At 43.7% G+C, this 13,269-nt stretch overlaps 2 protein-coding genes across 3 annotated transcripts in view; one reads left to right on the forward strand and one right to left on the reverse strand.

Annotated features, from left to right (window-relative positions):
* The window catches only part of DOCK2 (dedicator of cytokinesis 2), a 443,859-nt gene that overhangs the window by 233,579 nt on the left and 197,011 nt on the right, over window positions 1–13,269 (forward strand). The window lies entirely within an intron of this gene.
* Window positions 1–13,269, reverse strand: part of INSYN2B (inhibitory synaptic factor family member 2B) — a 118,422-nt gene that overhangs the window by 10,560 nt on the left and 94,593 nt on the right. For both annotated transcript variants that reach the window (XM_017849425.1, XM_017849426.1), the window contains exons 2-3: window positions 10,149–12,418; window positions 8,961–9,035 (exon numbers count right to left, since the gene is read on the reverse strand). In XM_017849425.1, the coding sequence (XP_017704914.1) occupies window positions 8,961–9,035; window positions 10,149–11,494 (1,421 nt within the window). In that variant the 5' untranslated portion in view covers window positions 11,495–12,418. The remainder of the gene's footprint in view (window positions 1–8,960; window positions 9,036–10,148; window positions 12,419–13,269) is intronic.

The raw sequence follows: 13,269 nt of genomic DNA on the forward strand, positions 1-13,269 counted from the left end.
ACGATGCAGGGTCACAAGGAAAGAGGGGAAGGGACAGGAAAGTCTCCTGAAAGTAGGACCTAGTTTTGAGCCCTGGCTCCCTTGGATCTTGGACAGATCACTTAACCTCTCTGAGTCTCAGTTTCCTCATCTGTAAAATGGGAATGTTAATCCTATCCACATTTTAGGATTGTTAGGAGTCTGAAATGAAATGATAGACATATAGTCTTGGGCAAAATGCCTAGTGCAGTGGCTGGCTTAACAAATGGTAATGATTATTACACTTACTTGATGGAGAAATAAAGATCGGATCACTCTGTGGTCACCTGTGGCCTCTGTGCCAGCAGCCACTCATTTGTTATTCCTCTGAAATATTCAACTTGTGTAATTTTATATTTATGGCATGTATCAGCCTCTTTTGCTATTAATGCATTAAAATAGGTTTCATTTTTTATTGCAGATAAATTGCTGATGCTGTAAATCCTACTTCTTTTCCTTTACACTCTAGGGAGAAAAATAAAGGGATAATGCCATTCAGGAGAATCAGGGAATAGAGACAAATGTCTTGGGAATCAGCCTGTTGGGACTCAGAGAAATTTTACCTTTTACATTTTACATGTACCCCAGACTTCATGGCTGTTTCCCAAAGAGACAATTGAAGCTGTGTTTGCTATTGGTTGTTTTGGGGATGCTCGAGGGTGTTGCCATGACGTCCACGGCCCAGCATTTGTAATAGTCCATATTGCAATTTGATGAAAGCTGCAAATGCATCTGTGATTACTAGAAAGAACAGTTCTGCTGTGTGCCTTTATCATTATTTTTTACTGTGGACTTCATTGCTGGCCAGAGGGAGGACTGTGGCTGGAAGACAAGGCTCTCAAGAATTCACCTGGCTCCACGCTGGGAGAGAGTCATAAGCAGACAAAAAGAAAATACTAAATAATTTAAGTGAAAAGTTGGCTGCTAAACCCATAGGACTGAGTCCATATTGCATTTCTAAAGAAATGCCTTTTTCTCTGGTTAGGTAATAGTTTTAAGTGGCAGGCAAGGCCAGAGCTCAGTGGCCAAATAGCTTAACCAAGAAGGAAACTCCCGGAAGCACGCTCAGACCACCAACCACGTGACCTCAGGCGGCTCACTCAGCTCTCTGGAGCCACTCTCTCCTCAGTGATGTGGAGCCCTTGCTTTTCTCTTGCCGGGTGCACAGCTGTGAGGCTTTGGCCTGCATTCCAGGGAGCCTCCTTGTCATACGCTGAATATGAAAACTGTGAGGGGGACGTGCTAGGAACGAGAATGCTGGTTGCTAGATACAAAGGGAGGCTCTTGCAGAGAGTCTCCTTTACAAAATCCGTAAGTTCTCTCTCTGGTTCAGAAGAATTTATGAGTGGATGCATCAATAATGATTAAAAGAAAAAAGTGGCCGTGTGTGGTGGCTCAAGCCTGTAATCCCAAGACTTTGGGAAGCCAAGGTGGGTGGATCACTTGGGGTCAGGGGTGCAAGACCAGCCTGACCAACATGGTGAAACTCCGTCTCTACTAATAATACAAAAATTAGCTGGGTGTAGTGACGGGCACCTATAATCCCAGCTACTCAGGAGGCTGAGGCAGAAAAATCACGTAAACCTGGGAGGCAGAGGTTGCAGTGAGCCGAGATTGTGCCACTGTACTCCAGCCTAGGTGACAGCGAGACTCTGTCTCAAAAACAAAACAAAAACCAGTGGTTTGTGAAGATTGAGAAAATGAGTGAGTGGTGGTGGCAGATTCTGCATGGCATTTAGCTTCATGCATGGTCCTTGGTTCCCAAGCATGGGGTGACCATACCTCTGTCCTGAAGTGGGGATGTAGTGGTAATGGTCAGCACTTGGACACCCACCTTTTACGCGTGTCTGCTGTTCTGCTGTTGACCCTCTAGGACTCACCAGAGGGCAGTTCTTAGCATTTGGTCTCTTGGCCAGAGAGCAGAATTAGGCTTTAATTACTCTCAACCTTTGTTAGAGGAAAAATGTCAGCCTGGATTGCCAATCAGTTTCTGATCTCAGATGAGGCCTGAGGAACTGAGAGAGGTGGGAGGAAGGAAAGGTTACAGCTCAATCCCCTAAGTATTGCGTAATGCAAGCCTGGGCCCCAGAGTGGCCTGAGAGGGACTCCTTTTCTCTTCTCATTGGAAACAGGAGGCATCAGAAGATATGCCCGCTCCATGAATAATCCTCTCCTCTCTCTTCCTTTGCTCGCCCTTGCCTCCATTCTCACCTGTACCCAACATATATAATTAGGTCTCTATATGATCATCTAACCCTAAAATCAAAGCCAAGCAGAAAGGTAATTCATCTTTCCAAAGATATATTAAGAACTAAAGCTACTTTCTGGGCTATTTTACAAGCAAGTATTTTTCATCCATGGGCTGGTTGTCACAAAACTTTCTAGTAAATCAACTATCTTCTTTCAAGACCCTGATTTTTTACTTAAAAAAATCCTCAAGCTTTATTTGAACCAGCCTTTCCCAGGGAGCTTGCTGCAACTGCAGATTCCCATCCTCCACCCCACACTCTCTGATTCCGTGGCTTTGGGGCTGAAACCCAGCAACCAGTTTCCACAGACACCCAGAGGTTCCGATGCAGATGGTCCATGACCATGCTTTGGAAGCACTGTCTAGGGCCTGCATCTTCAATGCAAACCCTCATGATGCCCTTGGCTGAGTGGAAATCAGTGACGATCGAACATTCCCCTGAGCCCTAATATCCTTCAGATGAGTCTGGCATCTGGAAGGCAGCATGCTATGGAATCTGGCTTGCTGGAAGACAGAACTGTGTGCTCCTGTGGCGGTTGCAATTACTATTTCCAGAATAATTGTGCAAGTGCCTCACCTCTCTCAGCTTCAATTTCCTAATCTGAATGTTGAGCAAGTGCCTGACCCCCTCCTGAGCATCGGTTCCTTCATCTGTAACATGGGGGCACTTTAATCAATCTCATCGTTGTGAGGATTAAGTGTGAAAACAGAAGGTACTTCAAGTGATCAGTAAATGATGAATCCTCAGTAAGTGGTAGCTCTCTTCTTTCTTTCCCTTAAGTTTCAGCCCCACAGATCTCTTTCGTCAGCTGTTATCATTATAAAAATCATCAATGAAAGTCAAATAAACTAGCCTCCAATTATGAGGATTTAATCTGAATGCACTTATTTCCTTTTGTTGAAATTACTACAAATTTAATGGCTTAAAACAACATAGATTTTACTCTTACAGTTCTGGAGGGCAGAAGTCCTCCAGAGCTGTAAATCAGAGCTGTGCTCCTTCTGGAGGCTCTAGGAGAGAACACATCCCTTGCTTTCTCCCACTTTTAGGGGCTACCATGCCTCTTGGCTTGTGACCACAGCACTCTGCCCTTTGCCTCTGGCATCACATCTCCTTCTCTGACTCTGATCCTCTGGCCTCCCTCTTTCTCTGCGGCCCTTGTGATTACACTGGGCCCATCCAGACAACCCACCCTGCTCTCCTCCTTTGAAGTCATTTCATCTGCAAAGTCCCTTTTGCCAAATAAGGTCACATGCAGAGGGTCCGTGAGTTAGGATGTGGACACCTTAGGCATTATTGTGCCTGCAAGCCTGGGTTTTGATATTTAGCATTAGACATTTAGCAAGAGAACCTGAAGATCTGATGTTCTGACTCCTTCTGCCAAAGAGATCACTGGGACAGTTCAGACACCAGAGAAAGGAGATATTTTCACCTGGAGTTTTGTGGTTCCCCACAGTCAAACTTTGTTTTCCCACTGCAGCCAGGACAGAAGTCCTGGGCAGTAATATCATATGGCCTGGAAGAACAAGGGTTTCAATGTCCTATGAAAGTGCAGCAAGCTCTCTGAGTCATCAGAGAAAGGGTCTCTCTTGTTGAAAGTATGTGGCATTCCAGTTATTTTAAAACTGGTAACCCACGGGCTTACATTCAGCTTAAAAAGATCCATTGAGAACCAGCTACATAGAAGCCCTCATTCCTAATAAGAATATTTGCTTAGGCCGGGCGCGGTGGCTCAAGCCTGTAATCCCAGCACTTTGGGAGGCCGAGACGGGTGGATCACGAGGTCAGGAGATCGAGACCATCCTGGCCTACACGGTGAAACCCCGTCTCTACTAAAAAATACAAAAAAAAACTAGCCAGGCGAGATGGCAGGCCCCTGTAGTCCCAGCTACTCGGGAGGCTGAGGCAGGAGAATGGCGTGAACCCGGGAGGCAGAGTTTGCAGTGAGCTGAGATCCGGTCACTGCGCTCCAACCTGGGTGACAGAGCGAGACTCCGTCTCAAAAAAAAAAAAAAAAAAAAAAGAATATTTGCTTAATCCTTCATTTCCCCACCCAAGGGTGGTGGTGTACACGAATAGTAACAATGACTTTACTTCTGGACAATCTAAGTAGCTGTCTCAAGTCCACTACTGCTTTTCCTTCCTCTCCTAGTTAATAGAGTCATTTCTTTCCTTAATAAGAACCTACTGAGCACCAAGTATGTATGAAACAATGATCCATGACTTTGAGAGACTAGCCATTTGCTGAAGGAAAGAAACTTATAAACACTCTATTACAATGCAGGAGGATCAGTGACCTAGCAGACAAGGGCTCATGGCATGGGGGTCCTTCTGGGGAAGGATTGGATTATGAGGTTGTCCACATAACTGACATTTAAACTGCAAGACTAAGAAATATCCACACGAAGCAGGGCAGAAAAGACATCCCAGGAAAGCAAAGGAACTTATGCAAAGGCACTGAGGAATGACAGAACCACCAGCTGAGCACCTAGTTCCCCATGGCTGGAGAGGAGCCACAGACTACCTGAACCAGGACAAGATTGTTTAGCAGGGGAGTGACATGGTCAGATTCTATTTTTCAGATGCAAGTTAGCAATCTGCATGGAGGATTACTTGAGATAAGGGAAGAGAGACCTGTGTCAAAAAAGTCAATTAGCATTCAAGTGACAAATGACAGCAGCCTTTTTTGAACCTGTGGCAGAGGAATTGGAGTGAAGGGGTTGGATTGAGCAGTTAGAATCAGTAGCTTATTTGGTGTATGAAGAGAAAGTCAAGGGGGACTGTGATATCTTTATGGAGTTGCCTCTTGGTCAATGGTGTTGAACAAAATGAGAAATATGGGAAGAAAATTAATTTTGTGGTGCAATGGGTGTGTTTGGGGATATGACAAATTTCAGTTGCCTTGGGATATGAAGTGGAAATGTCTGTATGTAGTTGGTTGAAAATTTTAGATGTAAAGATAGATTGACATAGATATCAGATAAAAGGTAGCAGAAAGTGGTGCCACAGAAATAAAGTCCATGAGTGCAGTTGAAGAAGTGGTGGGAAGAGACTAAGGATAAGAAGAGGAGCAGCCTGTCCAGGTGGACCCTGGATGAACAACACCTCTTCTATTTCTCTCACCTCTCTAGCACCTTTTAAATCCTACATGGCCAATCTCTCTCTTCACCCACTGAAAATGGTAAGCTTGCAACTCTGTCTTTCCAATTCCAGAACAGCATGCTTGGATGGTAGATGAAAAGTTTTCTGGGAAAGACCTCTTATTATTTTCCTTTAAAACATATTGGAGACATTTTACAACTTAAACCAAGCAGTTTTTTCCTGGGAGTTATGTCTAGAAAAGAAAAGCATGATCTCTGTAGTCAAAGACCTCTAAAGAAGCACTGCTGACTATTTTTAGCATGAGTGTAAAGATGAATGCTGGAGATATGGCTGGAAAAGTAGAGAAGGGGGTGAGGGAAGGAGGAGTAAGCAACTTAAAGAGACCTCGTGCCCTTGAGAAGGTGAAAAGGAGCCAATTCTTTAGGGCACCATTTCCCAAACTTCAATCACTCATTCTCCACCTTCATGGTTTTGCAAGATTCCCCATACCATCTACACAATTATTCACTTCACTTTTTTTCTCTAAATCCATTCACTTTTTGAATTTAAAAACATGTTTTATATCAAACAGGCAATATCACTTTTGGAAATGCAGACCTGCATCAATTACAGAAATATTTAAAAGGCCTAGTTTTAAAAGTTAAAGCCTTCAATAAAAAAAGTAAAAATGATTGTATTCTAGCTAGATAACTATTGCTTGCTCAGGGCTGTGAACCTGAGGCCTGCTCTTTCTTTGCAGAGAAATGTGATAAGCCAGCATTAGGAAGGTTTTAAAGACGTTCTAGTACCAAACTCAGATTTTCCCCTCTAGGTTATTGGAAGGATTGAAATAAATTTGAAAAGAGAACAACTTTCATACTAAGTAATTTAATGTTATTTAATCTTGGATACTATGGTGGCATTCACTCAACCCTTTGGGTAACTTGTGCTAGGATTAATGCTAAGGAGAAGTGAAGGAAGTGATTGGGGCCAAAACAGGCTGGAATCAGCTTGTGGTTTAGAGCCAATTGCCACTCACTTCCTGTGGAGACTATGGTAGTCAAAACAAAAGGTTCCATTCACCTTGATGTACATAATTCCCTGCAAGCTCCTGAGAGCCATGGATAGAATCTCTAGGCACTGGTGTTGGGACTGTGCTCTTGGTGAGATAGGGTGTATCCAAGTGTTCAATGGTAAGAGGAGAGTCAAGGAGGCTCAGGGAGCAGAGAGAATGAGTTAGATAGAACCAGATGACCCCACATGTCTTGATAAGAGCAGGCAGCATAGCCATAGCCTCCAGCTGCTGGAGCCTCTGGGAAATACCACTTAGGAAACCATATGCATGGCTAACTTAGCAGGAACATCTCCAGAGAAGAAGACCCAGTGAGCAATCCATCATGCACCCATCTGCTTTATGTACAGTGACATGCACTGAGCACATCCATCACCTGGGAGAGAGATTGCGGTTTAACAAGGCCTGGGGATGAGTATTTCACATCACTTATTCATTCGTTTCTAAGATCTGACTTTCCAGAACACAATGCAAGTTTCAAGTCATTTGAATGTTTTCTAAAAAAAAAAATAACTCTCATCTTCCCACTATTGCTACGATGGGGCTGTTGTTCAGATCTCTTTGCTTTCATCAAATTAATTGCCCATTCCCTGCAATGGCTTAGATACAAGGATATAGATTCTGTCTGGGAGAACAGTCTGGCTTTGAATGGTAATGAGGGATATATGCATACATTTGCTTTTCTTCTGGAAAGGAAGGTGTGCATGAAGGTTTGCTAACCCATCCAGGGGTGTAACTTAATTTAGAATGTTTGCTGGAGATGTTTGAAGTAAGTGCTAGAAAAATGCAAACATTCTCAGACATGTTGGAAGGTCATAGTTTAGCCAAATATTGTCACTTTTAATTCGGCTTAGAATATCAGAATGTCAGAACTAAAAGGGACTCTTGGGACCGTTTAATTAAAGACCCTCATTTTTCAGATGGGGAAAATGATTTGCCCAAGGCCAGGTCATGAAACTCATAGTAGACTTGGAAATCACTACTTGCCCTTTTTACTTATATAGGCCGAATAAAAAATCATTTTAAGGTAGTAGAAAATACATTATCTGGCTCCAGAAGAGAAGAGAGACTATCCAAAATTTAAATGGAGGTTAGTTCAAATTAATTCTTCTTGTTTATGATGAATAGTTTTGTCCTCTCTAACTGTCTAGACATTTAATAATTTTTGTCCTCCTAATGATTAGAAAATTTGTTCAAATTGGGAGATATAAAAAAAGAAGCAGCAAAAAGAGGGCAATTGATGAAACTTCTACTTAGGCTTTCCAATGCTGCAGGGCTCTTCCAGGACCCTCTCTTTTAAAGGAAGACGTCACATTGAGGTGAAAGGCATTTATCTGTGAGCAGTCCTGCATCTTCTGTTATTTGATTAAAAACAGGTGGCTCCTCTTTATAAGGAGCTGATAGGTTCCATGAAAAGATGCTTAAGGCCCTGTGTAAGTGCAAGCACCTCCTGCCTTCCAGGCACAAGGTCTCTTACTCAATGAAATCTCAGGATTCTGCCAGAGAGAATGAGAAGTTTTAAAAGAAGACATAGGCAACCCAATTAGGCTCCAGTCTGCTCGGGCCCTGAGCTGCCAGTTTTCAACAAAAAGAGAAATGTAATAGAGAAAGCAAAACTGTTCACTTTGGTCAACAAAATTAGATGTTGTCAACAGAAAGTCCTGCTTTTGACCACTTTTCTACTATGCCATGGAAAGTGGTCTTCCAGCTAAGGGGGCATTGACCTTTCCAGTAAAAACAGGTATAAGCCCTTGGATTTGTACAGAGGTTTGCAGTTGCAAAAGACATTCACATATATTATTTCATCTGGTCTTCATGGCAACTCTGAATAGGGATAATCGTTCCCTATGCAGATAAGGAAAGTAAGCCCAGGTTAAGTTAGCTGATGTCAGACTTGGGGATTAAAACACAGATCTTTGACTCTAAGTTTACACTGTATATCATGTTTCCATTTTGTTACTTACAAAAATCTACTGCAGCAAACTTACTCTGTGCTAGAAGGAAATGACATACTTAGAAATGAACATAAAGTTCTTATCATGGTTCTTGACTGTGCCAAGTAAGTGCTTGGCATGGCATAGCTGCTGTTGAGGAAGAGGCAGTGTGGTGGAATCATTAAAATCATAGGTTTGAGATTTGAAAAATCTGGATGTGAGTCCTGAGTTTGGCCCTTTCTGCTCTCAGAAAATGCTCTATGTGAGTGAGACCGAACGCCTTAACTTCCCTGAGGGTGGAATGAGATGCAAATGTGTGTGCCAAGCTTACCATGATGCCTGCACTTAGCGTTTGATGAGTGTAGGGATGATTACATCAAAAGGGTACGCTCATAGACTTTGCTGTAAGGAAACAAAGCAATCCCTGCCTTGGAACCAGATGTTAACATTTCATAGTTAAATACCTTGTTTTTTTTTGATCTCAGATATTCAAAGGCCTCCTGTTTTTGCCTCTCTTGACTTTCTGCATGTAAAAGTTTGCTAGAGTGTTCAGTGAACCCTATGGCTTTATGGTCTACAGAGCAGACCTCGCTTGTGGCCAGGTACCTGTATATGATGCACGCCGTGTTCTGGCAGGTACTGCAATTGTTGAGATCTTGGCCAGTTCGATAAAAGTTGCGCCTGCAAGACAGAGCATTTGCTGGATAAATCTATGGGCAAAAGTCACATGGGCCACAAACATTCAACCTACTGGTCCCTTAGTCCCTATAGCACAGCATTCATGGTGCTCTTAAGTTGCATGGCCATTATAAATAAGGAAACAAGAAAGTCATGACAATAGGAGCTCACATTTCTAGAAGGCTTCATACATGTTTAAAGACTTCCCAAGCTGAGAGTTTTTTCATGCTGACAACAATCCTGTGAGATGAGGGATTCTGCAGGTGAATGGAAGGGAGGTTATTAAAACTCCTGACCTCTTAGTTTGGTATGTTTCACTCTGCATATCACAGTGTTTCTCTCCTATATGGCAGTGCTGATTCTGATTCATACAGCAAACGCCAGTTAATGACTTCTCTCTCCTACCCTTTTTGATGAGCTTTAACCATTGCTTCTTCTCTGTCTTTAGAGAGCACTTTCTGGAAGGACGAACATTTCACATCTAAACAAATAACTGCCTTTTCCTCCTATACTGGTGCTGAGTCACCCAGGAAAGCATTTTGTGACTTTTTTCTCTTGGCAGAAAATGAACTGTGCAAAATGAACTGTGATCTCATTTCAGTTCCAATTAGTTGGTCATTGATGGACCAGCCCAAGTCATCAAAGTAGTCAGTACAGGGAAGGTCAATAGTAAGCTGAGTGGCCACCTCAAGTCCTTTGTCACAATGACACGAAGAATGGAAATACTGTACAAATGCAGTAACTTGCTAAGAAGAGGGGGATGGGTAAGTGCCTTCCTGCTATCGTTTTCCCCCATCATATATCAACGGAACCCTCATCTTCATAAAAATCATTTTTGATCCTATTGCTTCATGGCTGCCTTTTCCCATTCTGTTAACACCTGAAAACGAAAACAAACAGCAATAGAAATCCACAAAAATCCACCAAAGCCTAGAACTAAATGAAATTCCATTAGAGAAAAGGGAGGTCTGTGGTTATGATTTGGAGAAACGACAGTACTTCAAACATTTTGGAGACATTTTTACTAAAAGAAACCAGAGCTATCTCTGCCCCTGTGTTGGCAAATGACTTCACCCAGTCATTTTTAATATGAAAAAAAAAAAAAAATCTCCTTACCCTTCAGTGAGAGCTCGAGCTTTCTCCAAGTCTTGAATTACATTCAAAAGGACTTTAATTTTCTCTTGGTTCGAGTGCAGAGATTCCTCCACGGATTGCAGTCGGCCTTGGAGGTCGCAGAGTTCACCCCGTGCCAGGTGAATTTGATTAATGTCACTAATCTCCCTGTTGCTCTGAAGTTTGGTCTCACTCTTTGGAAGAGAGGATGGGAGGTGATCACTTCCTGGACAATTTGGAAACTCCAGGGTGTCTGACTCAGTGGGGTTGTTTGCCATCTGCTCCTGACACCCAGGGGCAGATTTCGATGCACTGTTAATTTTGAGTGACACCAGATTCTGGTGATTGTTACTTGATGAAGGACAGTCTGAGGCTCTTCCTGGGTAGGCTAGCTGGCTGTGGGAGCCTGATGAGGGGGAACTGTGAGTCCGTGGAGGTGAAGGAACACACGTTTCCTTTGACTGAGATGACAGTGGGCCAAAGTCTTTGTCATCCGAGTTGTCTTTGGGCAAAAGCAATTCAGGTTTAAGTTTCTCTGTGCCTGGTGTGTGGCTGGCAACGCTGGTAGCATTTAAGCAGGAGGTGGATTTTTCTGAATCTGGTAGAGTCATCCTTCTCCCATCACCTGGACATGTGTCATCCAAAGGGTGTATGGAGTTACTTACTTCAGCTGGCCTGCCTGGGCTGAGAGCAGACTCTCTAGCTTCCCAGGAAGGACTGTGATAAATATCATCTGGAACCTGAATGGCAGCTGTGGCTTTCTCTAAGGACCTCCAAGTTCCTGCTTCCAAGCATATGCTAACAGGACCATTGCTTTGTACCTTGGGGACCCTCGGGAGGAATGTGTGGGACACCTTGACCCTTCGAGGCCCATCCTCAAGATGCTGAGCCAACCTTAAGTAGGCAAGGTCAGAAGACACAATGTCCTGTTCAGAGAGGTTGCCGTTGACCTGGATGGCACTTTGGGATGCTGTTGGCATTTCTACCAGGGACTTGCTGGCTGTGAGTTTCTTCCTTTTGAAAACTGGGAAATGCTTCCTGAGACTGGGGGAAGTTTGGATCGCAACGTTGCGAAAGCCCCCTGCCTTCTGGGACCTGGGGAAGGAGAGCGAGTAGGTGGCGGGATGATGGTGCCTGGTTGCTTGAGTTTTCCCCATCACAGCCAGGTCTTCTGGAGTTTGGACATCAACCTCAGCTAGGCCAGCTGGATTCTTAGTGGTCCCATCCTCCTTGAATCTCACCTGCTGGGATTTGCTCCTGCGGTGGTGAGGTTGTTTCACAAACTCTACTGATTCTAGACTGTTACGCTTTAGAAGCACAGGTCTCACTTTCATATTTTGCTGGGCCATTGAGCCTCAGTAGGAAGGATCAGGACCGTACACTTCTCCTAGGCACATCTCCCCTTAGGTCTTTGGAGCAGTATCTAATGATGGTATTTCAAACATAGAGAACTGCTGGCCAGGATGGAGTTGTCCTCTCCTCTTAGTATGGGGAATCCTGTTGGCCATTCCCAGCCTCTAGAGTCTACGTAGGAACTAGCTGTAATGCTTTCCCCGCAGTTAAAATATTATTTCATTGTAGTCATAATTGCTTCTTGAAAAAACAAATGAGTTAGGCTAACTATTAAACATATGATCTACCAAGAGAGCTGGTAGGCTGTTTATCAAGGGAGGCTGGCACGCAGTTCTGATCTTGGAAGAAGCTGGCTGTCTTGAACAAAAAGACAACAAAAGTACCATTTAGGGGGTAGTGCCAGACTCCCAGTGAGTGAATTCCAAAAGAAACCTGCTACATCTAGAACATACGGCTTTTTCCCTGCCCCCCAGAGCATTAGTGTCCAGTGTGAAACTGCAGGAAACTTAAATGCATCTTCTTTTCATAGCAGGTAAATAGGTGGAGAAATAAATGACCTGGGGGTTTGCTACTTTGATGATACATGATGCACCCAAGGGAACACTCTGATTTATGTCAATCACAAATTCCTCCTTTGGGGCCATTGTTTTCTTTCATGTTGTCTCTCTTTTCTTCAGTAAGGGAAACTTATCTTCCTAAATGGCCTCACAAAACCCAGTGGGGTATGACCAGGACAGGATTGAGGAATCATAGGGGATTCAGTGGGCAGAGAGTCCCTGCTGTGGTGTCTTGGCCGAAGTTCACATGTGGGCACGGTGAGCTATGTCTGCAGCCTCCAGGATGACGTATGTTTGCTTGGCCTCAGGGGCTGAGGTCTGAGACCAGCTGGGGTCTGAGATCTGCAAGCAGGCGAGGAGCACCTGAAAGTGAAGAGACGACAGTTGCCATTGAGTACGCAGTTTCTGTGGACCTGGATTTCTCTTCCCATTCTAACTTCCTAGCTGAGTATTTTGAGTGGAGGGTCTGGGAGTAAGTCAACCATGTGACCTTTCTCTCGGTTCTCTTTGTGAGCCAGGCTTTGTGGGTGCAGGGCCTTGGAACAAAATGCCTGTCTGCCTGGACCCTTTTCTCTCTACACTTCCGCATATCACCCAGCCAACTCCTATTCATCAGTTGGGAGTCCCAGCAATTTCTCAGGAAGACTTGACAATGACTCCCCCTTACTCACACACCCAGTGCCAAGACCACATCAAGACCCATTGTACATCCTCGTCACATTTTTCACAATACAAATTGTAGCTGTTATTAAATAAGCATTTGTGTATGTATTTATTTAGTGTGCATCTCCTCCACTACCCTGTAGGCTCCAGGAGGGCAGAGACTGGAACCATCTCATTCACTGCTTGAGCATTTCCAGCTCTCTTTCTGGCTCACTATAGGTGCTTAAGGAGAATTTGTTGAAAAAGTGGATGGTTGGATGAAGGGCAGGTCCTTCTGAAGTAAAAGAGAGCCTGGGCATGAAGAAGAGTGAAGGTCCTAGAGTATCCTGCTAGGGAAACAGGATCTGTGGACTCGTTCTGCTATGACTGCAACGTTTATTTTAAGGACAAAATTCTCCCCTGATGTCTTCATTTCTTATTGCTTTCCAGGAGATAAATGTGCATGAACTTCTCTGAGGAACAGCTACCTCATAATAATAATAGCCACCATTTATTGAACACCTACTTTTACCATGCTGAGGACTTTACTTGCATTAATTAAAACAACTCAT

This window comes from Rhinopithecus bieti, unplaced genomic scaffold, assembly GCF_001698545.2.
Source record: "Rhinopithecus bieti isolate Rb0 unplaced genomic scaffold, ASM169854v2 scaffold_30732, whole genome shotgun sequence".
Lineage (NCBI taxonomy): Eukaryota > Metazoa > Chordata > Mammalia > Primates > Cercopithecidae > Rhinopithecus > Rhinopithecus bieti.